The sequence below is a fragment of the Diplodia seriata genome (assembly GCF_021436955.1).
Source record: "Diplodia seriata strain FDS-637 chromosome Unknown scaffold_13, whole genome shotgun sequence".
NCBI classification, from domain to species: domain Eukaryota; kingdom Fungi; phylum Ascomycota; class Dothideomycetes; order Botryosphaeriales; family Botryosphaeriaceae; genus Diplodia; species Diplodia seriata.
In genome coordinates, this window is record NW_027117320.1 from 537,858 (window position 1) to 563,117 (window position 25,260).

Consider the following 25,260-nt stretch of genomic DNA (forward strand, 5'->3'; position numbering starts at 1 on the left):
GGCGGGGGGGAGGAGTAGTTGGCGTTTTTTTTTTCCCTTTTGCTGTTGTTTTTTTGCTTTGTCTTTTTATTATTATTCCCTCTCATTGCGACTGGAGTTTTCGGGCGTTGTGTGCATTTGGCACAAAGCGTGGGGCGCAATTTGGATTTTTATAGGGAAAGGGGTCGTCTCGTCGTCATCTAGATATGGATGGATGGAAAGAAAGCCTTTTTCTATATATTTTTTTGTTTGTAACGAAACGTTGAAACTACTACTGCTGCTGTATTATTCCCACTCTTTGCGCTCTCTGTTCTTTTGTTTCTTCTTCTTCTTCTTCTTCTTATTCTTCTTCTCGGTTCCTTATCTTGCTCTCATCATAACAAAAGCCATTATACCACCCGTAGACTATTTTCTTTATATCAAGGGCCGCACGGCTCGTGTTATTCTTCCCACTTAAATCGTCGCAACTCGCTCGTTTATAACAACTCACACAAAACTAACGACATTCTGGGATGATCTGTCCGGCCCTTCCTTAGTTGGGGGGTTTTATGGGGGGCGTTTCCACGGTCGTCTCGCCTTTCTCTTTTACCTATCGTAGTACTCCGTACGTACATACACTCACTCTCTCACTCTTTACTACGTAAAGAATCTGCTTTGTAATTTTTAATTTCCTTATTGGTCTCGTGTAAAGAGTGAGGAACTAGCTCTCTTCTGATTAGCAATTAGAAACTCGATTATACTATTACGCCCCCCCTCGGGACTTGCGTCGAACCGATCAGGTGTTAATTCCGCACGTTCAACTCATACAGCTCTGTCCCCAAAAGGAAGAGCTGAGGGAACACCAGCTAGAGTTAGACGGCACAAAAGCTAAAGTTCGATATACCCGTTGCATACGGGTGATAGGGCAAACAAGCTTTTTTATTTTCGAAGACTCAATCAATTTGATGTACCTTTTTCCTGCCATCCATATCCGTCTTTCTACCTTGAGCTCTTCCCAATCTAAAGAAAAAAGAAAGCATCCCAATCCATCCAGTGATCTAGCCGCCCGTGACCCGTCCGTCTTTCTATACAGTCATCCCGTCCATCTAGTACTAGTACGAGTAATAACAGTAGTCGGCCGTAAAACAAAGGAATCATAAGGGTATCATCCCGTTGTCGTCAATTACCCCGAAACCATCCATCCCATCTCCACTTCTCCTCCCAACAATACCAGTCTAGTCGTAGTGTGCAGTCTCAAAAGCGGGAGGGGACCGAGAACCAACCCAAGAAAGCGCCTCGCTGATGCAAAAAATGCAATTGCAAACAAAAATGTGAAAAACAACGCAAAAAGGGGGGGAGGGGGGAGCGGGGGAAAAGAAAAAAAAAATCAAACCGTCCTCGCCAGGAAAGCGAAATGGCCGCCGACGACGGGCCTCGCGCGAAACGTCGAATGCCCGGGGCTCGCCAGCCCCGCGTGCTTGCCCATGACGAAGAAGCGGTCGCAGAGCGCGACGCCGTTGCGCCGGTTGGCCAGGAACGCGTGGATGTCGTCGACGAACATCTCGCCGGCGGCGCTCTTGGCGTTGCCGGGGGCGCTCGCGCCCGCGAACGACATCCAGTTGCTCGAGCCGTAGTCGCCGCGCGAGTCGATGGGCAGCCCGATGACGTCGTTCTCGTAGTCCGTTTCCTGGTCGTGGTCGCGGTGCGGCGAATGGGACGAGGCGGCGAAGGCCGTGTGGAGCAGGGTGGCGTTGGCGCGCAGCGAGCGGTAGTAGGCGCTCTGCAGGTCGATGACGTCCGAGTCGAACGTCTCGAGGCCGAGGAGTACGTCCGGGTAGAGGTTGAAGGCCGTGGTCCACGAGTCGTCGCGGCCGTAGCGCAGCGTGAGGTGGGAGCCGTCGGACGAGAGGCCGTGCTCCTTGTTGGCAATCTTTTTGGCCATGGCGCGCGCCGAGGTCGTCGAGGTCTGGTTGTCGTACATGGCGCCGTAGGCGGCGAGACCGACGGCGGCTTTGATGGCGAGGTTGGTCTGGTTGGCGAGCGGGCCGGCGCCGTCGTTGGTGGAGAGCTGGTTCTCGGGCTTGAGGCCGTTGCGCTCGAGGTAGGTGGCATAGCGGGTGAAGAGCGGCTTGTGGTCCTTGACGAACTGGTCGGCCTCGTCGCGGTTGGTTGCGGCCTTGTGGTACATGCGGGCCAGGATGAGCAGGTTGCCCGTCGACTCGAGCGGCATCGACTCGCTGCGGCCATTGTCGTGCCCCACGGCGCGCGGGTAGCCGCCATCCTGGAAGCCGCGGTCGCCCAGGTCGTGCACCGCCCACGGATGCGGCCAGCCGCCGGTTTCCAGGTAAATGGCAATAGGTCGCAGCATCAGCCGGATGTAACCCGGGCTCAGCCAGTAGAACAGCGGCGATGCCGGCATGATGATGTCAAGAGTTTGAATGTCGCCGTTGGACGAGATCTCCTTCATCCAAGCGTTGGCCTTGGTGGTATCCTTGGACTCGTACGGGATGGTGATGTCCATGGCGCCGAAGACCTGGCGCAGCGAAAGCGTCGTGATGTCCGAGTAGTTCTGGCCGCCCACGTGCATCGATTCGCTCTCGATCTTGTTGTCCAAGCTGGTGCACGACTCGCGGGTGGCATCCAAAGCGGCAAAAGCGTCCGACACGGCGTTGACAAGCTGGTCCTTCTTGGGGTATTTCGCGCGGTAGAAGTAGGTCTCGTCGCTTCCGTAGAAATTGATTGCCTTGTCACGCGTCATGCCGACACCAAACACAACCTGCTTGTCTTTGGTGATCTTGCCGAGACTGTGGGCGTACGCGGACACGGGGTTGCTGCTGCCATTGTACTCGGGAGCGGCAGTATCCAGTTTTCTCAGTTCTAGCTTTTCGACAAAGTCGTTTCGAACATCGTCACGGGCTCCGAAGCTCATGGTCATGGGTATTCCATCCTGGCTGGAAGAGGCGTAGAAGACCTGGCCCCATTTGGCCATGTTGTTGTTCTCTCTGTAAGTCGCGCCCGACTCACGGTCCCACGTCCACATGTGCGTGGAACCCTCGGCGGATTTCGAAAGCGCCATGTCGTCGGGGGCATTCGCGGCACCAAGCCATTCGTGGCCGATGTCCGAGTAAATCTTGACGTCCGGCTGGCCCGACTTCGGGCGGGCGGTAACGGTGAGAAAGCTGAGCGGGAGGCTCTGCTGGCTGAGGCTTGCGTCGTCGGTGCCGGGGAAGACGGGAGACAGGAACGAAAGAGTGAACCTAGCGTCGCCGGCGGTCAAGTTGAAGTCGGTCCTGGTGGACGTGTACTCGGCGCCATCGACCTTGGCAGCGGTGACATTGCCCTTCGGGTCGGGCATTCCGAACAGGCTATACAGGTCGTCGTCGACCTGGGCCATGACGCTCCATCCCAGCTTCTGACCGCGCCAGAACTCGGCCTGGTGGTTCGGAAGTTCCAAGGCGTCATCTCCAGGAATCCATGCCGAAAGGTAGGGGTTCTTGACGGCAAGTGGATAGGCGGGAGGCAGAATCGGGGTGAAACCGTGGGGTTGCTGGGGCGAGTTCGGGCGGGAGGAAGTCTCGTGTGACAAGACGACGCTGAGCACAGCGGAAAGGACTATGCACAGGGTGACGAGCATGATGAGGGTGATGAGAAGTGGAAGACGCCATGGTGGAGAAACTCTGTCGAGATATAAGAACTTCCACGAGCTAAGTTGGTCCGGGGCCGCGGCGGGTGAAAGCTGGCCATGGTGCGGTGGCTTGGCGGTTGGGGCGGTGGTGAATAGAGACAACAGCGAGCGCAGCCAGGACGGCTTCTGTAAGGAAGGGTTGGGCTCGCTGGCCTCAAGCGAGGGGGCCATGTTGTGGTTGTTTGCTGGAATGCGGCGGTGCGACGGCTTGGGGGCCGCGTTATTTATAAACGGCGTCGGTCGAGGTGCGCGAGCGACGCTGATCTGTTGGCCTGCAGTGGAAAGGGGGACCGGCCAGGCTAGAGTTTTGCGGGCGACATTGGCGGGAGTCGAGGTCGCGGTGGTGGTTGTGTTGTGCGGGAGAGCGGGCGGACTTGGGGCGGGCGGCAGTCAAAAGGCAGTTAGCGAGACAGTGGCTGGTGGTGCAGTCAGAAGTAGCACGGCGGGGGGCAATCGGCATTGTGTCATTGCAGCTTGAAACCGCCAAAGGGCGGCTAATTTTAGCGCGCTGGACGCCGTTTCGCTGTGGTGTTGTCGCGAGAAGATCAGCGACAGCAGCTGTTGGTCTAGAATCCATGTGGGAACCCGTGGCGGGAGCTAATCTGGCTGCCCCGTCGCGTCCTGGCGCTCCAAGCCACTCGACCCGACTTCCCTCGGCCCCCGCCCAGCACGTCGCGCACAAGAGACCCTGAACGCGGGGTCGCGTGCGCCCAGCCCAAGCCCAGAGAGTGAGGCGGAACCTGAGAACCCGCTCTCGGCGCGGCGCGGCGGGCGACAGCGTTGCACAGCGCGCGCTGGATGGACGGCTGGCGCCAAATTGTGGGGAAAGCAGGCGCTCTCCGCTTTGAACGAAGCGCCCGCCCGCACTGCCCCCAGACTGTCAACCAGACGGGCAGGGCAACTCCGCCGATTGAGGCTTGTCACGTGTGCTGCACTCGCCGCTCAACACACCTCCGCACTTCGCTCACGCGAGTCGCCATCGTCTCCTCCTTTTCCACTCTCGTTCCTCTCTCATAAAGCCTGCGACCGCCTGTCGTCCCCGTTCAGCCCGGGAGTCTGCCTTACCTTTGCCCTGCAGCAACCTAAAATTCCAAAACCTGACACCCCGGCCCCGGCTCCCGCATCGGCCAGCATCCAGCCTGTTCGCCAGGGCCACCACGCAGCACGCCTGTTGGGGAACATTTCCATCCGCCGCACCTCAATCCAGCGCAAATTGCCCGCCTTTTCGCCAATTGAACCGCGAAAACCCTAAGCTCGCTTCGTTGATTATATCCTCGGCATTGGCGCGCGACTCGTTGTTCGAGCATCCCAATCGTTCAGGCCGGCCGGCCAACCACATCCCAGCAGCTTCGCCGCAAACCGCAATCATGGCTCACCACGGCGGCGGCGTTGTCACCCAGAGCGTTCCCCACCACCGCCACCACCACGACGCCGCCCAGATCGCGCGCATCTGGATGAGCGGGCCACCAGCCAGATCGGATCAGCAGCAGCAGAGTAATCAGCAAGAACAGCAAGCCGTCGATACGAAGAAACGACCCGCAGAAGAACAGGACGAACCGGTCAAGGGACCCACCCGTGCAGGGGATCGCCGCCCTCAAGCCGGCGATCAAACACGCCAGCCGCCCTGTGCGGCGCAGGCAACCGCCAACAACCAAGAATCTGCCGCCTCCGATGATCCCAATCAGCCCGCCTCGTACCGCTGCTACGACCAGCCGCAGAGCCCGCTCTTCGGCAAGCTCCCGGCCGAGCTGCGGCTGATGGTGTGGGAGCACGCCCTCACGCCCGCGTCGCAAGCCATCGACCGGCCCACCGTCGCCGTCGCCCTGCTGGAGACGTGCCGGCGCGCCTACGACGAGACCAAGCTGCTGGTGTACGAGCGCAACCAGGTGCGCGCGCACCTGCTCCATTCGCCGCTGCCGGGAGACAACTCCAAGGTCCACTGGACGCGGCTGCTCTCGGCCGAGCAGCAGGCGCGCACCCACCTGAACCTGTACGTGCAGCCGGGCGCGTCGAGCGCGTGGGGCTGGAACCTGCTGCGCTGGACCAAGAAGGCCGCCGGCGGCGGCGGCGGCGGCGGCGGCGGCTTCGCGCCCGCCACGCTGCAGCTGACGGTGTGGTTCACGTCGGGCGCCGGCTGGTGGCGGCACCACGTCGACGACATTTTTGGGAGTGTGCGCGCCATGCGCGGCGTGCGGCGCTTCGTCTTCGAGCTGCGCACCGAGCGCGACCGCTTCAAAGAGTTCGACAAGCGCGTCCAGGAGCTGCGCGCCCGCCGCGTCGCCCTCGCCGACGGAACCGTCCTCGTCGCCGACCCGGGCAGGCCGATCGAGTACCGAGAGGGCAGCCGCGTCATGATGGACAACGTCTTCGGCCGCCCCAGTCGCCTGCCCGAGGACCAGCAGCCGCGGTGGATTCCCTGCCGGGATCCGGAGAAGGACGCCGAGCGCGAGATGCTCGCCACCGTCCTCAGATGGGAGGTCGAGAGTGACGGCTCGTCGTCGTCGGCGTCGGCGTCGGCTTGATCGTCGGCGGGGCGCTGTCTTTCGTGGTACATGCGTGGGTTTTGACGGACGACACGAGGCGGTTTCTTGGCTGGGGACCTGCTCCCACCGTGGTGTCGTCAAGGACCGAAACACAGGGAACGACAATGCGGCGAAGCTTGGCGCCCACTTAATTTTTGCTCAAAGCGAACGGCGTTTATTGGACAGGCTGAAGGGAACAATAGCGGGTCATGTGAATAATGAAAGTGCGAGCATCGGAGAGACATACATATCCAGACAGAGCATGGAGGACGCATTGAACTGGACAGGGGGATAATTGGCTGGGGAGACTCATCTGACCTTTGCTAAAAGGATTGCTTGAGTGGGCGTGGAATCATCGATGTCTATTGTATCGTGGTGCCTACTGCGCCTTCGGCTCTCTGCTCATTGGATTCTATAATGTTCTTGAACTAGTCAGCAACTTGATACCCCGTTCAAACAAAGAGTACCTGCCTGTGAAGCCGCTCTCTCGCGAGTGCCTTTTTCTGCCTTTCATGCCGCCGCAGCTGCATTTACCCATGCGCGTAGTCTTTTCGTTCTTGGCCCGGAACCGATCGGGCGATTCTTCCCATGGCATGGCGGCACGCCTACATCGAGGGGGGACACGCAGCGTTACAGCATCACGACGTCCCGATGGCCCGGGAAGCGGTATTTCTTTTCAATCCAACTCCTCCAACTCCTCCATCGGCTCCTTCAGCGTGTTCTCGAACCAGCCCGCCTCCCCGAACGGCAGCACGCGGCACACGACCTTGCCCGCGACCAGGCCCAGCGGCACGGGCCCGTGCAGCCTCGAGTCGCGCGAGTGCGCCTGGTTGTCGCCCGCGACCCAGCAGTGCCCGTCGGGCACCTGCACCACGATCCCTCTCGACCCATCCGCGCCCGGCGTGTCCCGCAGCACGAAGTCCCCCGGCATGCCCACCACCCGCTTGATGACGCTGTACCCCGAACGGAACGGGCTCTCGTAGCTGACCAGGTCGCCGACGCCGATGTCGCGCCCCCGCCGGTGCCGCTTGCTGACGACCACGGCGTCGCCGAAGGCGCCCATCGTCGGCGCCATGGAGGGCCCGTACGTCAGTTTGACCACGTAGCCGTGCGCGAAGAAGACGTGCGCCATGCACGCGTACGAGAGGCTGTGGAAGGCCAGCCGCACCGCCGTGAGCGTGTGGGAGAGCAGCCGCGCCGCGGTGGGCGGGAGCGAGCCGAAGCCGTTGAGGCGGCGGGGGAGGAACCGCGGGAGGAACCGGGGGAGAGGCATGGTGTTCCTCTTTTTTTTTTTTTTCCTTTTCTTTTCCCCTCTTCGATGGCCGTCGCGGCCGAGGTGGGGGGTGGAGGTGCCGGCGGACGAGCGGTATGCGATGGTGGTGATGACGGCTGTGGTGTTGTGTGGTGGTTGGTGCACGCTGCATGATGAAGAACCTATCCATGCCGCCGGGTAAATGCCGGGGGATGTTGGGTTCTGCCCGGAGCGCAGCCCATCATCATTCGACTCGTTTGCATCAATTTGAAGAACAGCAATAGACCGGCTTTGCTTGAACGCTTTCCTTTCTTATTCTACCATCTTCGAGAAAGTCCTTCTTCCATCACAGATTCCCCGAACCATCAAAACATCCGACTGCCGCTGCTTTTGCCACTCGGCAAACCTGCCTGGTCGTCGTGCCATTTCATCTTTCACGGCACGCGAGTTCTGCTCCACTGTATTTATCTGGTGACGCTACCTGCTAGTCCTTGAGCCTGCGGTTCACCCCGTACGATGGCGTCGGGAAACGACCAACTGCTAGCCGAGTCCGTGAGAGGTAGACATCCTTTTCTTTTTTCATCTCTATGCTGCTGGAATTGGACGCCCGCACCTTTTATACATCATAGGTTGTTCGATTCAAGATCTGGACGCATGTGTGAATTTCAAAAGGCGAATCATCGTCCGGATCTTGTATCCGACTACCTATTCTTCTGTCACCCGCCGTGGTACCTCCTTTCGGCTGCTCCATTCCACTAACACCAAAACAGGCCTCATCACATCCTACCATGAGCTCAACGCAAACAGCGTGGACGAGCTCGCCGAGGAGCCCAGCCCCCTCGAGTTCACCCGATACGTCGCCCAAAACCGGCCGTTCGTCATCCGAGGCGGGGCGTCGTCGTGGAAGTCGAACCGGTCGTGGAACGCGGCGTACCTGAAGGAAGCCATGGCCGGCCAGCACGTCAACGTCACCATCACCAACCGGGGCAACGCCGACGCCATCGTCGAGAAGAGCGAGGAGGAAGACGGCAGCAGAAGCTTGATCTTCGTCGAGCCCTTCGAGCGGGAAGAGCTCTTCTCCGACGTCGTCGACAGGGTCCGCGCGCAGGAGGCGTGCCCGGATGCAGATGTCATCAGATACGCGCAGACGCGTTAGTCCAGCCCAGTCCAGTCCCATCCAGTCCAGAGCCATCCGAACAAAAAGAAGAAGAAGAAGAAGAAGAAGAAGCTGATAGGAAAGAGGGCAAAAAAAAAAAGAAAACGACAACCTCCGCAACGAGTACTCCAGCCTCTTCGCCGACGTGCCGCGCGACATACCCTTCGCCCGCATCGCGCTCCAACAGCAGTGCGGCAGCGCCACCGCCGGGGGTGGGCCCGACGCCGTCAACTTCTGGCTCGGCTCCTCGCGCAGCACCACCTCCCTGCACAAGGACAACTACGAGAACATCTACGTCCAGGTCCTCGGCCGCAAGCACTTCACCCTGCTGCCGCCCGTCGAGGCCGCCTGCGTCAACGAGCGGCCCGTGCCCGCCGCGCGGTACGTCCCGCAGAAGAAGAGGAGGAGAGACGGCGACGAGAAAGAAGGAGAAGGAGAAGGAGAAGTGCAGCTGCACGAAGAGGCGGACCTGCGCGACCTGAGCGTCGAGATGGCGCATCCGCCGCGCACGGTCAACTGGGCGCTTTGGGATCCCGACCTGCCCGACGTGCGCCCCACGGCCTTCTCGTCGCTCTCGCGGCCGCTCAGGGTCTCGCTGGAGCCTGGCGACATGTTGTATCTCCCGGCAATGTGGTGAGTAGCTGCCTGCCCCCCTTTCTGAGATGGTGGGCTCGGAGCTGAGACTTTTCTGCAGGTATCATAAAGTCGGGCAGAGTTGCTCCGAGGAGGGCATCTGCGTGGCGGTGAATTACTGGTGAGAGACGGGCTGGAAAGAAGACTGTCGAGGCGTTGGCACTGACTGACAAATCTCCAGGTATGACATGGATTTCAGCGGGTCCTTCTGGTCAATGTTTGCGTTTGCGCGGAGCGTGGGCGGGATTGCGAACGGCCATCCTTTGACGGAAAAAGGTGGGGAAGAAGATTCTTGAGACAGACGTGGAAACCACTGACCGAAAATTCCACGTTGCGCATCATTGTTCCTCTGAAATCTTTGGATGGACAGGTGGAGGTATGCACGCAGATTTACCAACATACCACCGCACCGCAGTAGTATACTTCCAAAGCATCCTTATTACTACCCTACAATCCAATCCCCACCCAAAATCCTAAAAAGAGAATCCAACCATCATGATCATCATCGTTCCAATCACGTCCAAAGAAACACCGTCAACACCAAACACGCTCCCTCCACATACAAAGCACCAAACCAAAAAATCAAACCAAACCAAATCCTCACAACCCCGCCCTCTCCCGCCTCAACTCCCACCTCACCTTCGCCTCCAACTTGTTCTGCTCCCAATCATGCACGTACGCCGCGACGTCGACGTCGACATCGACATCACGTCCTCCATCTCCTTCTCCATCATCGCCCGCAGCCCCAGCCCCAGCCCCCACCCGCTGCTCCTCCTCCAACCTCAGCGCCACCCCCAACGCCTCCAGGAAACTCGGCAACGCCATGCGCGTCTCGTCGTCCAGCGACGCCCGGAACACGTCGCCCCTCCCCGACGCGCAAATCTCGCGCCTGACGTCGTCGACGAAAGCCGAAAGCTGCTGCTGCGCTGCCTCGTCCTCCTGCGTGCCAACAGCGCCGCCAGCAACAACGGCGGCGGCGATGGCCCGCTTGTTGCGGCCGACGACGTCTCCGTCTCCGTCTCCGTCTCCGATGAGTCGGCCCCACGCGCGCGCGATGCTGACGTGCAGGTTGTAGTGGGTGCTGCGGGGCGGGGCGGGCGAGGCCGTGACGGCGGGGAGGCCGGTCTGGTTGCTGTCGGCCGCGTCGAGGGCGAAGACGGCGGCGAGGTGGCGGGCGCGCGCCTGCCGGAGCCGGTCGAGGACGCGGGGCGGCCAGGGCTTGCCGTCGTCGCCGTCGCCGGCGTACAAGTTCTCGAGCTCCGCGGCTTGGTCGGCGGAGAGGAAGGGCTCCCGGCAGGCGGGGTAGCAGCAGCGCAGGACGCTGGGGCCGAAGGGGGTGGTGAAGGGCGAGGGCCCCGTGTGGCGGGCGCGCAGGGCGAGGGTGGCCGGGTCGGTGGTGGTGTCGTCGGGCCCGCGGAAGATGGAGAGGAGGGTGGGGTGGGTGACGGACGGCGCGAGGGCGGCGGCGCCGCTGGTGGCGTCCAGCAGGGCGTGCGAGAGGGGCTGCTCGGCGCGGAGCTTTTGGAAGTACGTCTTCGCCCGCGTGTGCTCGCGCTGCAGGTAGACGAGCCAGAAGGCGAGCAGCTGCACCCGGCCCATGGCCCGCTCGACGTCGGCGGCATCCCAGTCGGCGAGGAGCTCGGCGTCGGCCGCCAGGAAGGTCGAGAGGCGCTCCCAGAAGACGGCGGCGTCGTCGAGGACGGACTCGTGGCCGCGCTTGTCCGTGGGGACGAGATCGGCGTTGAAGTCGGCGTAGATGAGCTCGAGCAGCGGCTGCTTCCACGACTGGCTGCCGCTGTGCATGTTCTTGTACAGCTGCGCCAGGTACGCCGATGCCACCGAGTGCAGCACCTTTGCCAGACGCAGGTCTCGCGCCGCCTGGGCATCGAAGGCTTCCAGGTGGCGGCCGAACTGGATCAACTGCATGAAGCCGGCCGTCGGGTAGCCCACAGCCCAGCTGTCGACGCCCTGCTCTCGGAAGTCCTTGGCCGCCCAGGCAAGTGCCTTGCCGTATGTGACCCACTGGCCCTGCTCGTTGAACGTCTCCCTGCAGCTGGTCCTCTCGAGCAAGTTGTCCAGAACCCAACGGAACAGGTCTCGCCGCTGCGCCGTCTCTGCGTCGGGGGCCATGTCGGAGCCAGCACCCGCCCATTCCTTCTCCCTGAGAGTGCGATCCAGGATGGTCATGAAGAGCTGTGACGTGCCAGAGGCGCCGACACGGAGGCCGCCGGTCAGAGCGAGATGCAGCTGCTCGTAGATGTACTTCTTGTTGCTTCCGTGGCAGTCCACCGTGGGCAGCACCGCCGCCAGCTGTTCCTTGAACAAGGACCTCCCCTCGAAAGCAAGGGCGCATTGGAAGCAGACGAGCTGGCTGGAGATGATGTCTCTGTTGGACTTGAACCGGCCGGCTGCGAGAGGGAAGTCCAGGGCAAAGTTGTCCGTGTTGGCCGCGCCGTCCGCTCCGGCCTTCAGCGAGATGGACATGACCTCGTTCTCGCCGCAGCAGATGTTGCATTCGCCACGGAAGGCGTTCGGAGTGTCCAGGTCAAGGCTCTGGACGGAGATTACACCCCCGTCTGCGACTGTGGCGGCTCGACGGGCGCGGTTGCTGCGGCGAGAGAGGATGTCGGCAGTGTAGCCCGAGCTCTCCATGGCGGCGAGCTGCTCCAGTGCGAAGTTGACGAGCCGGTTGCGGTCGCGCGCAGCCTGATCCTCGCCCGACTCCTTCAACGTCTTGACAGCATTCCGGTAGTTGTGACGGTTGCGGGCATGGGCCTCGCGCAGCTGGAGCTGGAGGGCATCTCGAGCGCTGGCGTCGAGGGCTTGGTCACTGAGCCGAGAAATGATGTCTCGTGCGCCGGACACATCCTCAAGCTTGATGTTGATCTCCTCGACCTTCTGGCTGATCAGGAAGTTGCGCAAGTCCTGGATGCGGCCACGCGTCTTGTAGGCCAGCGAAAGCTTCCCGAAGGCCTCTTCTGCCAGGAGCTCGTCGACGTCGGTGTTGCTGAGCTTACCGCCGGCGGTGACGAGCAGGTCCAGATCTACGACAGCGCCCGGATTCTGCTTGTCCCACTCTTCTCCCAGGCTGATGGTGCCCGCGGTAAGGCTGGGGCGGCTCTGGGCGGTGGGCACCTGGATATCATGTGTGCGCAGTAGCTTGACGAGGTCCGTCTCGGAGAAGAGCTGCTTCAGCGGAGCCCAGTCCTCAAGGTCGTGGCTGTTGGGGTCGAGGGCTTGGAAGCAGCCCTTGGCGGCCATGATGTACAGGTGGCCGGTCGAGGTTTCCTTGAACAGGATGAGGACGTCCTGGGCGTTGGCCACGAAGGAAACGCCGACCGACACGTTGAGATCTGACGGGGAGGCTCTCTTGCTGCCGGTGATGACGAAGATGGTGGGGACGTTGAGCACGCCCGTGTCCATGGCCAGGCCACAGAGCGTCTCGACGTCGCTGCCCCAGATCTCGCCGTCGGTGAGCAGATACCACACGTCCGAGGCGCCGATGGTGTCTAGCGCTTGGCGGTTCTGCAGAATTTGAGAGGGCTGGGTGCCGCCCATGCTTGCCTTCCAGGGCGTCTTGGGGAAGGTGTTGGTCGGGTCCTCGCAGTCGGAGCCCCAGAGAGCCGTGTGGTCGTCGGGGTGGCCCTCGATCATCTTCAGGACGAACTCATACTCGCGCCTGATGATGCTGCCGGCAGTCGAGCCGGAGGCGTCGACGGCGAAGAACTGGCGGGCGCGGTGGAGCGGAACGTATTCGGTGTGCTTCTCGACGCTGGGCTGGACCTTCCAGCTGGCGCGGGTGGTGGAATCCATGGTTGATGATGAAACAACCATGTGCCGCAGGCTCGCGGGTTTAAGTAGTAGAATGGAATGAAGAATTCGAGTGAAATCGGGGCTGAGTCACGGTGGTAGGTGGGTTGACTCCAGGCAGGCAGGTGGCCCGGGCGCCGCTTCCTTCGCCGCTCTCCCCAGTTCCTGATCAGGAAGGACGGGGGCGGTGTCTGCCTTGGGAACAAGCACGCTCGATTCAACAAGTCAAACAAACAATGTTGCGAGCAGCTCTCATCTCGCAGCGACAGTCCTGTCGAACTCGCCAGCAGTGCTGTTGCTGACCATCAGCCCCCGCGCCCGGCCGTGAAAGGCAGGCAGTAGTGAGATCAAGCACTTTACCGGCGAAGGATTCCACCACATCCTGCACGACACCGCCACAGCTCAGCGCACTCCCCACTCCGCACTGCCGTCACCCATATTGTTACCGGTCCTGTTATCTGACTGAACAAAACAAAGAGATCCGGTGTCGACGACGCCAGGCGCCAGCTTGGTCTTTCAGGCATCAGTGCGCGTTTCGGACGCACCATCGGCGGATGACTCGACCAAGCCATACCGATGGAAAGTGCCATGCGACGACAGCGGCGGCGTTGGCATCTGCCGGCGGTGATGATGAGGCGGTGCAGCGAAGCGCAGAGATGGCGCCCTAAGCCTTTCCCAATCCGAACATGGCTGAGCTCACCGACGTCGACACTCTTTTTGTATGACAAGACATTCAAAACTCGTATTTACTTCCACATCTGGTATCCAACTACCATTCCCGTGTGAGTATGGTGGAATATCTTACCACGCAGATGCTGCTGGCCTGACTGATTCTCTTCACCATCTTCCTTGGCTTTTCTCATCAAAAATAAATCCTTCGCTCCCTGAAAAATACAATGAGCTTTTCTGTGATGGTACTGATGGTGTGTGATGATGCGGAGACCAAGAATCCTCAGATGAGCTTTCCTACTCGACGATGCGAACCATGGCTAAGAAATCGAAGATTTCCGCATCTCCTGCTTCGAAGAAGAAGACACGGCAGCAGCACCGAAACCGACCTTGCCCATGGGAAACAGGAAGGCGGGAAGGCCTTGGTCATTGCAAATGGCGTTTCCCATGCTGTAGTAGCCCAGCATGCCGGCGACGAAGGCGAAGGAACCCGCCGCCTTCTTGATGGCAATGGCACCATCTGCACCGCCATCGGCCGTCACGAAGTAGCTGGCACCAAGGAGACAGAGGTAGATTTCCAGCGCCGAGTAAGTCGCTATGGTCACGGCGTCTCTGCACTTCAGGTCAGAACAGTACTAAGCGGAGAGCATCTGGCGGGACTTGCGTGGTGAAAGAGCCCAGTAGAAAAAAGGTATTAAACACGGTCCAAACTGCCGTCATGTCAGACATGAAAAGCACACTCAGAGACAACGTACGAATGCAGAAAAACCCCAAGGCGTTGTTGTACCCAGCCTCGTCATCGGCAAACGACGACGAAACGCCAAACAAGGGCGTCAGAATCGCGCCAAAGCCGCCATAAAACATGCCTGGAGCCGCGTAAGTTCAAAGAGTAATTATTCGATCTGATGGAGTGGTAATCACCATAAGCACTAAATACAGTATAGTTGTAAGAGTTGCCGCGCACCAGCTCCCACTGCGCCGACAGCACCATGCCGATGCCGGCGATGAAGAAGAAGTTCCCGACGAAGGCGTTGGCTGTCGACAGCCCGCGCCATTCCATCAGCGCACACGACAGCGTCGTGATGGTCGTCGCGAAGGCCCCGAGCGCGAATGCCGTCTACCAACAGCGTCAGTCTACCAAAACTTGCGGAAAGAGTGAAATCATCATGCTTACGGGGCTGCCCAACCGCCTCCCATCCGTCCACGTCACCACGGTCTCGGGCGTTCCGCATCCGCATCCGCAGCAAACGGCCATGACGATTGGAGAATAGTTTTAAATCTTGCCGCTCTCGTCGCGCTCGTCGCCGTACGTCGACTGCACGAAGCCGTTCCAGCTCTCGGAGTCGTTCTCGGGCGGCGTGACCTTCTTGACGATCCAGTGGACGATGACGGTGCAAACGGCGATCCAGACGAGGACGGTCCCCTGCTCCAGCACGGGTTTTAAGTAGCCCGCGCGGTTCGAGTACAGCGCGGACGCGGCGCACAGGAGGCGGCCGGTCATGGGGTCGTCGGCAGGGCACGGGGATGACGAGGAGGCCATTGCGTGGTAATCCGAACGAACTGCGGGCGTTGCTGGACAAAGAAAATGGGTTCCGGCGAGCAAAGACCGTTGGTGGAGCAGCAGGAGACCGGGGCTGGGTTGGAAGCGGCAGCCGCGGTGGTCGGCGGCCGCAGACGTCTTAAGTAGCAGTCGGCATCCCGGATCGGCATGATCGGCCAGATCGAATGTTTTCGGCACGAGCGAGAGCCCTGTTCGGCACTTTTTTTTCTTTCTGTCACTCACTCCTCTCCTCTCCTGAAACTGTGTTGCGCACATCACCCCACAACCACCTGCGCACAGATCGAAGTTGTACGATTCCGGATCCTGCCCTTGCCGGTGGCCGCCGCAGGGAACGCACCATTGTCACCCCATCCTCACCCACCACATTGCGCTTTGTTGGCCCCGTCTTCCCTCAACGCTTCCCTTGCGTGTTCTTGCTATCGATACCGTGTCGTTCGTCTGACGGACTTTTCGGCTTCCGCCGCGGGTTCCTTAGGTAAGAGGGAGGTGAAACGCTTTTGCATCTCCACAACGGGAACGCCCGGCGACCCTGCACTTACCGGGGGTATCAGCCCAACTTGGCATTTCTAGACTTCTCGAATCCAACTAGAAGCCACGAATCGAAGCTTTTTTTCTAGCTTCTCCGTAAACATGCTTTACCGTGCCTTGTAATCTTAAGGTTAAGATGCCCGCACCACTGCACTCCATAGACATACTCGAACCCAACCACAACTGTAGGACGTGTTCAAACTGTGCTGGTTAAAATCGAAGTAATCGTGAGAAAAGAGCCAACAGCAAACGCAATCAAAAACCACATCACGTACAACAGCAATCATCACCTCGCAACAAACATCTCCTCATCCACCACCGTCATCTCCCTCCAGCTCTCCTCGACCCACTCCACGCCCACCACGCGCGGAATAATCCCGCCACCGCCCTCCACCATCCGCCCATCCGCGAGCCTCTGCCGCAGCTCCCTCAACCGATCCTTGCTCGTCCCCGGAGCGACGACGACGTGCGTCACCCGCATATCCGCATCCAAGTCACCACCGCCCCCCGCGACCTCGCCGCCCGCGAACCGCACCGTCTGCTTGGCGAGGTAAAGCCGCATGTGCGCGTCATCACCATCCACGTCCGCATCCACATCCGTCGACGCCTCTCCCCCTCCCACTCCTCCCCCTCCCCCTCCTAGACCGTCATCGCCGCCGCCGCCGCCGTCGTCAAACCACACCCTGCACCCGCGAAACAGCCAGCCGCGCGCCGCAGCCACGTCGCCGCCCGCCAAGCGCAAACCCTGTTCATCATCTGCCTGCTCGAGGAAGGCGTCCATGTCGAAATCCATGGCTAATGGATCCGGCATGCCGTCCATGACCCCCCTCAGCTCCTCGACCGACGCCAAGTCGCGCGCGAACGAGTCGCCCCACTCGTCCACGTTGTCGGCCGCCGCGACGGCGTCGTCGTCCGTGGCGTGGAAGAGGTGTCTGTGGCCTTCGTAAGGGAGGAGGAGGGGGAGCAACGCTTCTTCTGCATTCACCCCGCCGTGGGTGACGGTGGTGGCATCCCGATCCGACGAGGCCTGCGCGACGCAGTCCAGCAGCCACGCCGGCCGCACGATGCTGCGGTCATTCTTCTTCACCAGCGACGCGACGGGGACGAGGCGGCGGTCGGCGACGCAGACGAGGACGTCTGGGGCGGTGGCAGAGGCAGAGGCCGAGTGGACGAGGGCGCCGCCGTGCGCCTTCACCAGCGCCTCGAGCTCGGCCTTGGATTTCTTCGGGGAGACGGAGTCGGTCATGACGTAGAAGGTCAAGCCCGCGAAGACTTGGGGGGCGGATGCGGCGGCAGTTTTGGGGTCGGCGGTGCCCGTGGCCGCGTCGGCGTCGTCGACGACGCCCGCGATGGTTTTGAGCTTCTTCTTCGACGTGCGCTGGCGCTTGACGCGGCGGCCGTCGTCGACCTTGAGCTCTTTCTGGTGGTGTTGGGCCTCGGCGTTGTCCTTTAGCGTTATGAAGTCCTGGATGGACAGCGCCTCCTTCCACGTCTTGTCGCTCCGCAGCTTCTTGAACCGCGGGAAGCGCAGCGTCAGCCCGATGCGGAACTGGTCCGTCTGCCCGACCGACGCGGCCTTGACCGACACGACGACGCTGTCGCACGGCTTGATCCACACGTCGGGCTTCTCGTGCTGCCGCTGCTCGCCGCCCGCCAGCTCGATGAACTCGGTCGGCGGCCGCGCCGGATCCCACTTCTCCCACTTGTCGCCCGTGGCGTGGCGGATGGCGGCGTAGTCGTTGGCCGTCATGCCGCCGCCAACCTTGAAGAAGGAATAGCACTTCATCGGGTTGGCGCCCTTGTCGACCTGGGCCTGGTCGACCCGCAGCCCGCACAGGAAGCTCGAGAGCTTGCCGCCGCGGTGCCCCGAGCCCCAGTAGCCGCCGACAATGACGCAGTCCAGCTCTTCGCCAAACTCGGTCATGTACTCGGGTTTTACCTTGATCCAGTCGTCGTTGCGCTGGTTCAGCCGGTATGATGAGCGCGGGTTCTTGATCACCAGACCCTCCGAGGCCTCGGCCACGACCTTGCGCAGGAGGGTCTCGATGTCGGATGGAGTGTGGCCCGAGTCGTAGTTGTGGATTTCGAAGCGGCGGTGGATGGAGTGGATGCTGGCAGCAAGGGCCTTTCGACGGTCACGTAGTGTGTATTGCGTGAGAGGCTCATCGTTCAGGTAAAGGCAGTCAAAGATCTTGTACAGCGGGCGTCGACCAGTCGAGAAGGGATTCTTCTGCTCCGAGAGAGCTGCCGTCTTCAGCGTTCCAAACGGCACTATGGCGTCTTGTTCCATATCCCAGGTGATCATCTCTCCATCTAGAATGATGTTGCGCACTCCGTCATGGAATGCATCCTTGAGGTGGCGTGTTAGAGCGCTGTTGTCGTCCTCGAATCCGGTTCCGTAAAGGTAGGTGTAATCCTTGGCTTTGCGAGACCAGAAGCGGAAGCGCTTGCCGCCAGGCACATTTTCATCTTCGACCATGTGCAGCTGCATGCGCTCTCCATCGAGCTTCTCCTCAATCCAGAACTCGTCATCGTCTTCGGTTGGCTTCAAGCGCTGCACCATCTTCTCGAACGAGTACATCTGGAAAGCAGCAAGTTGCGGCTGGAAACACTGCATGAGCCCGATGACGGCGCCTTCGCCATCAAGGCGGATTGAAGGATCATACAGTTCCCAACACACCCTCCGCAAGCTGGACGACACGTTGAAGAGGCTCTCGGCATCGGGGTGCCATATATCGAAGATGGTTCTCTCGGTTGCGCCGACCTTCATCTGGCGGAGGATGACACGGATGAGCCACATCATTTCCTCGGCGTCCATGCGCTGGTAGAAGTCTTCGAAGATTGGCAGATGATCCTCCTCCTTGGAGGCGGCAGACAGCGTGTCGAGCCTTTCGTTGACCTCGCCGATGGTCATGTTGCCGGGCTTGGTCAGCATGGGCCGCTTGGAGATGACATCGAAGCACCTTCCGGCGAAGTCGCCGGCCATGGCAGCTCTGGCATTCTGGCCGGGAAGCTTCCAGTTCAGGAGGTTGAAGCCATCCTCAGAGTCCTTGTCGATGCGCAGGACGCGCACCAGCAGCTTGCCGATGGCCTTTTCCTTCAGGCCGTACATGGCGCGGTCACGGTCCTTCTCGGGGATGATGAGGCGAAAGGCTGGATAGATGTCGTTGCCGACTTGCTGGCGCCATTTCGAAATGAAGCGGTCGACGATGTTGCGGCGGATTTCATTTGGGGTCATGTGTGCTTTTCCATGGGGGCCCTGTTTCCTGCGAGAGGCAACGGGGCCGGTGGGCTTCTTCTTGTTCTCATTGAGAGGATTGAAGAGGTCCAGGTAGAGGGAATGGAAGGGCAGGGTTGTCGAATGGTTGTGCGGACGGTTGGGGTATCTGGGAGGGGAGATTAGACCGTAGGGTACGCGGAAGGCGGGGCAAGGCGCACTTCTCGTCCAGCTCTTCCTCGGTCATGGTGCCATGGCTGTACATGCGCTGCTCCTCGTCGAGGGCTTCCTGGCTCTGCACGGCAAATCGCGCGGCCATGGCGTTTTGGGCTAGAGGTAGAGGTGACGTGGTTGGTCAGCGCGGCGGATGCTGGCACGAGGCCTCCAGCTTGGCGGGCGCGAGTAAGGTCACCGCAGTCGAGCGTTGCCAGCCGTCCGTCGCACAGGATGGAGTGGAATGCGATCAGAGTCCTTCACATTGTGCGCGCAGAAGATTAAAGTGCAGGAGCGGGCGACGCGCCGCGCAGGCAGCAGTGCGGAGGAAGCGACGCGCGAGCACGTGTTGGGCGTGAAACACTGCGTCGATCGCCGCCGGGATGCGCAGTTCACTGCCACCGCCAGCCTGCCCTGCCGACCAGCGCGCTCAATAAGCAGCCCCGGGCTCCACTCGCACGCCTGCGACCCTCTTCTCGCGTTCCTCCTCCCTCCCGCCGACCAGATGCCCCGCCGTCACTCGCGCCGCCCGCCGCACACAGCCCCGACAATACCGATGGCCGGATGAGCAGCAGTCTGCCGCATCGCACGCCCATGGCCCCGGCCACTCCGCAGCGCCAGCAGCCGGCCGACTCGCGGTCGAGCACCCCGTACAACGCTCGCGATGCCGCGCTGAAGGGCGCGTCGCTGGCCTTTGGCAACAAGCCCGCCAGGCCCAAGCCCGCGCCGAAGACGTACAGCGGCAACAACGGTGCATTGGCCGCCGCTCGGCAGTCGACCACCCCTCAGCCTCAACTGCTCCGCCCCCAGTTCTCCGGAACCAGCACCACCTCCCAGAGCTCCCACACCTCCGCCCTCGGCCTGCCACTCTCCCAATCCGATCGCGCCCGCTCGCCGTCCATGCTTGCTGCCACCCGTGCAGCCGCCCGACACACCCCGCAACCCGAAGCCCCAGACACGAGGCGCAGGAGCATGATGGGTAGCGCCTCGGAGAACACCTCGGGCGAGGAGCAGCCCGCCTCCATCTCCGTGAGGGATGCCAGGGCAAGGTTCAATGCTGCAGGCGCAACTCCGCCCTCAGCCGACGCGAAGACGCTACCGTCCCGGGCGAGCCGCTCTCCTTCCCAGACATCCGATCCTACCGACGCTTCCTCCATACAACCCACAACCTCTCTGGTCAAGATGTTCGAACAGAACAAGGCACAGCAAGCCGCCTCGCCAACTGCAGCCCGCAGTCCCAAGCCTCCTCCTATTCTTACCTCGAAAGGAGGTCCCCCGCCGCTGAAGTCGCCCAAACCAATCCGGAACATAACGGTGCCATTTGCTTCTCCAGAGCTGGACACCCCGGCCATGTCGAGGCCACGCCCTGTGAGCGCCGGGAATCTCTCCGCCAAGAAGCCAAAGCCTGCGCCCAAGCCGGCTCCCAAACCAGCCAAATTCTTGGGCGACATAACCCCGCAGTCGAGTCCCCACGTGTCCCCGAAAGTGCCTGCCAAACCCACATTTGCGACCTCAGCCCGCGAGATTCCGCCGCCCGCAAAGGACGACTCCGAAGAGGAAGATGCCGCATACACGTCAGCCCCTGAGACGCAAGGCGACGGCCATGCGAAGCCAATGCTGCCTCCCCCTCGACGGAGTACGAAGAAGATCCCCCAGGACAGCGCTCCCACCAAGATGGGAACATCGGAGAACGTTGGTCCACCTCAGGTTGCCCACCTCCGCAGGCACTCTGCTGCCGCCGAAGGGACATCGTCCGCTCCGCCTGCAGGCCGACAGTTGCTCCCGCCTCCCCCCATCAGCTCCACATACAAACGCGAATCCTTCAAGAAGATCGAGCCGCACTTGACCGGCGATTCCCTTGCAAACGCCATGGTCGGCGCCGCTCTCGCAGGCTCCCGGGCAGCCACACCAGCCAAAGCAACCACGCCTCTCCCGCCGCCTCCGCGCCGCAGCGGCAACAACCACCATCACCATCACCACCACCCCCACAACATCTTCCACTCACGCACGCCGAGCCCGCAGAAGAAGCCTCCGGGAAGATTGTTAATGCCCACCCTCCGCAAAGAGCCGAGCGCGAGCGACTCGGACCTGAGCGACGACCCGCACGGCAAGCACAAGAAGAAGCGCCACCTGCGGCCGAAACACCCGAACAAGCATGCCGAAGGGGCGCGCAAGCGGTGGCGCGAGACCATCACGGAGCGCGAGCGCAAGCGGTACGAAGGCGTGTGGGCGGCGAACCGCGGCGTGCTGCTCGCGCCGCGCCTCCTGCACCCGGCGGTGACGCAGCACCCCAACACGACGCTCGAGGGCCTGCGGGACGACGTCAGCGCGCTGGTCGTGCGCGACATCTGGGCCCGGGCGCGCCTGCCGCCGCACGTTCTGGAGGAGGTGTGGAACCTGGTCGACGGCCGCGGCGTGGGCCGGCTGCGTCGCGAGGAGTTCGTTGTGGGTTTGTGGCTCATCGACCAGGCGCTCAAGGGGCGCAAGTTGCCGGTGAAGGTGCAGGAGAGCGTTTGGGCGAGCGTGAGGGGCGCCGGCGTGAAGGTAAGGATTAGGTAGACGGACGGACGGGTCTTGTTTCTTGTTCCTTGTTTCATTCCCCCTCTTTTTTTGTTTTTTTTTTTTGTTTGTGCGGTGTTGAATAGTCGTTGTAGAATACGGGAAGGGAGGGGGGAGACAGACTTTGTACAGCAGTCAGTCCGTCAGTCAGTTAGTCGGTGGTTTTGAGACTCTCTCCCCTTGTTTGGTTGTGCAGTTTAGCGTAGAGATACCCACCCCCCGGTACATACCCTTATAATGGAGAGAGCAGCGGTGGAGTAGCAACAACTGATTATTCCTCTGAGTCTATACTTTGTCCATTGCAGATTGAACCCTACACCAGTAACAAGAAGGGAAATAAAGGAAAACTACTGCGGTGATATCATCCACGGAATTGGCTCAATCACCCACATCGGCCTTGCGGAGAACAACACCAGATTGTTATATTTACCTGTTGATATACGTACGTACATAGCCTGGTGTGCAACGCTTGGCGTAAGCACAACATGGCCCCACGTCATGAACGGACCAATGAAGACTTATATCCAGGACGCAACATGCGAGGCTGGAACACCACGCCCACATATAACAACGTATGCATTTGGGGGCGGGCGCTTGGAAACACTATAATTACGCCATTCGCCCGCCAACTCTCTGCTGCGCGCCTGTTACGATTTAGAGCCTTGTTTGCACCCTTTAGAGTGTACGGCCGACTACGATGAGTCTGCCACTTGAGGGTTCTTCTGAACGCAACAATGTCGCCTACCACCAAATCCCACACCCGGGTCTCTCGAAAGAGAAAGATGCCAGCACTATAAGAGTGAAGAGGCTACGTGGCAAGGGCTCGAGGGGATTCTCTCTTACCAAAACGCACATGGTCATCTACGGCTGCTATGTATTGGGTGAGCTGCGACCTCCGAAAGACAATGCGTATTCAACTGACTGTAACAGCCGTGGCGCTGGCGATTGGGAACTTCATTTTCTTCCAGATCTTGGACCAGCGGCTGGTGGCAAAGTCGATTCCTCAAACTTACGTGAGCAACGCTGCCAACGCCATCGTCCGGCTCTTTAGCATGTCTCTCGTGCTTGCTTCTTCGACCGCTTTCACACAGTTACTTTGGCGACAGCTTCGTCTGAAGTGCCTCAAGGTTTCCACCATTGATGGCCTGATGTCGGTGCCCACAGCTGCTACCGAGCTTCTCTCTCGGGACATGCTACAGGCCACCACCATCTTGTGGCTCTTCGGCGTAATCCTCCAGCTGATCCCAATTGCTTCCATCTTCCCGCCTGGCGCCCTGATTGTATCACCCCGACTGGTACCTGCAACGGAAAACATTTCGGTGCCTACATTTGACGTGCGCTTCCGGGGCAATGGCTCTTTGAATGCAATGTACAACACGGCGCTGTTTCTTGCAGGCAGTGACGGATGGTATAGGTAAGAAATTTCCTTTCCCCCTTCATATAAACATTTCTGATTCAAGGCAGGAACCCCAACGATTTCACGCTCCGGATCGCCAAAAGCGCGCTCCTCAACGGCGAACACCTCACGTCCAAAAGCCCATGCGGTCTCAACTGCTCATATGCCATCGAATTTGATGGGCCAGACTACAAGTGCGAGTTGGGCTACTGGGCCGGTCTCGAGAACCGTACGTTTGAGTTTTACGGGGCCTTCTCATCTTACAAGAACAATCAAGAGGCTCGCATGGAGTACTCGCCGCCCGCCAACTTTCTCGGCGCACCGTCGGACAGAGATGCAAAGTTCTACTTCGACGTCCAGTACGGCCCAGGGGGTGTGGCGAACATGAGCTGCACCTACTTTGCCTCAACATACCATGCTAACGTTACCTTTCTGAACGGCAGCCAAACCGTGGACGTGACAGTCGAGCGAAAATACTTACTCAATGCCACTACGCTTGGCTACCCATATCTCTTCGCACCGTATCAAGTGGTGGATCCGGAAGACGAGCAAAACCCTGCAGCTTGGAACAAGCCATTTCCAGACGACATTGTGTTATACAACAAGCCCGACTTGGGCTCTCCCAACATTACTGTTTCGGATGCCTTTCACGACTCCAACATCAGAGCGATTGCCGACGCCGTGTCTTTCACCCTTGGCGGTACCATCTCAAAAGCCGGTAGGGCTCCATATGACCTGATTGTCTGAGGACTTCCATCAGTTGCTGATGACATGTGTGCCAGGAATGGAGGGTGAGTTCGTGGGGAACACGCTTATTGCGCAGACGCCTTGGGTCTCCACTACCAAAGCATGGTTCGGGACCACGTACGACTTCAGTCAGCTCAGCCCCCGGCTGTACGAGGAGATGCTCCGGAATGTTACGATATCAATGCTTGCCCGGCCCAACACCAATATCACCGCAAACGTCACCAGAAGTCCGTGGGAGAACGCGTACTCGTTCGCTCGGAAAGAGTCTCTTGTCTGGGCGTATAGCGTACCGCTCCTTGTTTCAGCCGGCTTCATCGTGTTCGGAATCGTCGCGCTCGTTCAGAACGGCATCCCTGCCGAGTCAGGCGGCTTCATGCAAGTGTTGTGCACCACCACCGGCGACAACCTCGTCATCAACAGAGAGGCTTCCGCTTGTTCGATGGGCGGTGCTCCCAGTTTCAGCAATGACCTCAAGGAATTGAAAGTGAGATTTGGCTACGTGAAAGGCACTGAGGGCGATGAGTGGGGCCCGAGAGCAGTTTTCGGCACTGAAGACGAGACAGTGCCACTCGGAAAGTGAGCCATATCAAGCGGGCACCTGGCAAGGAGTCATCGATTGGGGTTTTGGAGAAAAACACAACTCGACACCAGGAGAGTTACGGCGGCGATGCGTACGCGTCAAGTTGGTGGTGCATGCGTGTCTGTTATAAGCGGGTCCAAATAATGTGAGGTTTTATCTACTCAAGGCTAGTTGCGATATTATTATTAGAATCCCGAATGTACTGTTTTGTCCAAGCTCGGGAAAGGGCCGGCTGTTTACGGCGGTTTCCTGTGTTAGCCGCCGAGTGCGGGGTCAGCCCATCTTTCTGCATGGCGATCAGCAATCCATATGGCCTCTCAGCGTACTGGGTTTCAGATGGCTCAGACGCAACTGGATGGGAATCACCCTGTGATTTCAGGCACAACTACCGTCTTTGTCTGCCGCATTCTGCGCTTTGGACTATATCTTTGTTGTAACCACCTACATATCCTTCAGCATAAGCATCATCTCACACGGCCACCTCGTCTCTTCCTCCCTGTGTCTAGGCTCCATTGCTGCAGAGACAAAGGAGCAAGCATCACAAACTACTTTGCAGAATAATGTTTTCCAGACACCACACGACTAAACCATTTTACCACCTCTCGACCATGGCCGGACACTACCTGAAGCAGACCATCCGCGGGGTGAATGCGTTCAATGACAAGCCTCAATTTTCCGGGTTCATGAGGCCGTGCCGCTACGAAGGCGAAGTCCAGAACCTAGAAGTATTTGGAGAAATCCCCGAAGAGGTGGACGGCACATTTTACCGGGTGA

The 25,260-nt window shown here is 59.9% G+C and overlaps 11 protein-coding genes across 11 annotated transcripts; 5 read left to right on the plus strand and 6 right to left on the minus strand.

The window, feature by feature from the left end:
• Nucleotides 1–1,345: 1,345 nt before the first annotated feature.
• On the minus strand, nucleotides 1,346–3,592 carry SLS55_010621 (uncharacterized protein; the record flags this gene model as incomplete). The annotated part of the gene is made up of 1 exon (XM_066782000.1): nucleotides 1,346–3,592. The coding sequence occupies one exon, from the start codon at nucleotides 3,590–3,592 to the stop codon at nucleotides 1,346–1,348; it is 2,247 nt and encodes a 748-aa protein (XP_066627812.1).
• Nucleotides 3,593–5,010: 1,418 nt separating this feature from the next.
• Nucleotides 5,011–6,165, plus strand: SLS55_010622 (uncharacterized protein; the record flags this gene model as incomplete). The annotated part of the gene is made up of 1 exon (XM_066782001.1): nucleotides 5,011–6,165. One exon carries the CDS (start codon nucleotides 5,011–5,013, stop codon nucleotides 6,163–6,165), a length of 1,155 nt encoding a protein of 384 aa, XP_066627813.1.
• A 676-nt stretch (nucleotides 6,166–6,841) lies between these two features.
• Nucleotides 6,842–7,438, minus strand: SLS55_010623 (uncharacterized protein; the record flags this gene model as incomplete). The annotated part of the gene is made up of 1 exon (XM_066782002.1): nucleotides 6,842–7,438. The coding sequence occupies one exon, from the start codon at nucleotides 7,436–7,438 to the stop codon at nucleotides 6,842–6,844; it is 597 nt and encodes a 198-aa protein (XP_066627814.1).
• A 495-nt stretch (nucleotides 7,439–7,933) lies between these two features.
• On the plus strand, nucleotides 7,934–9,210 carry SLS55_010624 (uncharacterized protein; the record flags this gene model as incomplete). Its single annotated transcript, XM_066782003.1, has 3 exons — nucleotides 7,934–7,976; nucleotides 8,188–8,568; nucleotides 8,675–9,210. The coding sequence occupies 3 exons, from the start codon at nucleotides 7,934–7,936 to the stop codon at nucleotides 9,208–9,210; spliced, it is 960 nt and encodes a 319-aa protein (XP_066627815.1).
• Nucleotides 9,211–9,806: 596 nt separating this feature from the next.
• SLS55_010625 (uncharacterized protein) lies at nucleotides 9,807–13,040 on the minus strand (the record flags this gene model as incomplete). The annotated part of the gene is made up of 2 exons (XM_066782004.1): nucleotides 9,807–12,983; nucleotides 13,035–13,040. The coding sequence occupies 2 exons, from the start codon at nucleotides 13,038–13,040 to the stop codon at nucleotides 9,807–9,809; spliced, it is 3,183 nt and encodes a 1,060-aa protein (XP_066627816.1).
• A 965-nt stretch (nucleotides 13,041–14,005) lies between these two features.
• Nucleotides 14,006–14,405, minus strand: SLS55_010626 (uncharacterized protein; the record flags this gene model as incomplete). The annotated part of the gene is made up of 2 exons (XM_066782005.1): nucleotides 14,006–14,320; nucleotides 14,397–14,405. The coding sequence occupies 2 exons, from the start codon at nucleotides 14,403–14,405 to the stop codon at nucleotides 14,006–14,008; spliced, it is 324 nt and encodes a 107-aa protein (XP_066627817.1).
• A 553-nt stretch (nucleotides 14,406–14,958) lies between these two features.
• Nucleotides 14,959–15,586, minus strand: SLS55_010627 (uncharacterized protein; the record flags this gene model as incomplete). The annotated part of the gene is made up of 2 exons (XM_066782006.1): nucleotides 14,959–15,245; nucleotides 15,580–15,586. 2 exons carry the CDS (start codon nucleotides 15,584–15,586, stop codon nucleotides 14,959–14,961), a joined length of 294 nt encoding a protein of 97 aa, XP_066627818.1.
• A 207-nt stretch (nucleotides 15,587–15,793) lies between these two features.
• LIG4 (DNA ligase (ATP)) lies at nucleotides 15,794–19,310 on the minus strand (the record flags this gene model as incomplete). The annotated part of the gene is made up of 4 exons (XM_066782007.1): nucleotides 15,794–15,831; nucleotides 15,886–15,957; nucleotides 16,519–19,160; nucleotides 19,213–19,310. 4 exons carry the CDS (start codon nucleotides 19,308–19,310, stop codon nucleotides 15,794–15,796), a joined length of 2,850 nt encoding a protein of 949 aa, XP_066627819.1.
• A 488-nt stretch (nucleotides 19,311–19,798) lies between these two features.
• IRS4 (Increased rDNA silencing protein) lies at nucleotides 19,799–21,763 on the plus strand (the record flags this gene model as incomplete). The annotated part of the gene is made up of 1 exon (XM_066782008.1): nucleotides 19,799–21,763. The coding sequence occupies one exon, from the start codon at nucleotides 19,799–19,801 to the stop codon at nucleotides 21,761–21,763; it is 1,965 nt and encodes a 654-aa protein (XP_066627820.1).
• A 905-nt stretch (nucleotides 21,764–22,668) lies between these two features.
• Nucleotides 22,669–23,906, plus strand: SLS55_010630 (uncharacterized protein; the record flags this gene model as incomplete). Its single annotated transcript, XM_066782009.1, has 2 exons — nucleotides 22,669–22,672; nucleotides 23,224–23,906. 2 exons carry the CDS (start codon nucleotides 22,669–22,671, stop codon nucleotides 23,904–23,906), a joined length of 687 nt encoding a protein of 228 aa, XP_066627821.1.
• A 37-nt stretch (nucleotides 23,907–23,943) lies between these two features.
• SLS55_010631 (uncharacterized protein) lies at nucleotides 23,944–24,486 on the plus strand (the record flags this gene model as incomplete). Its single annotated transcript, XM_066782010.1, has 2 exons — nucleotides 23,944–23,950; nucleotides 24,008–24,486. The coding sequence occupies 2 exons, from the start codon at nucleotides 23,944–23,946 to the stop codon at nucleotides 24,484–24,486; spliced, it is 486 nt and encodes a 161-aa protein (XP_066627822.1).
• Nucleotides 24,487–25,260: the final 774 nt, after the last annotated feature.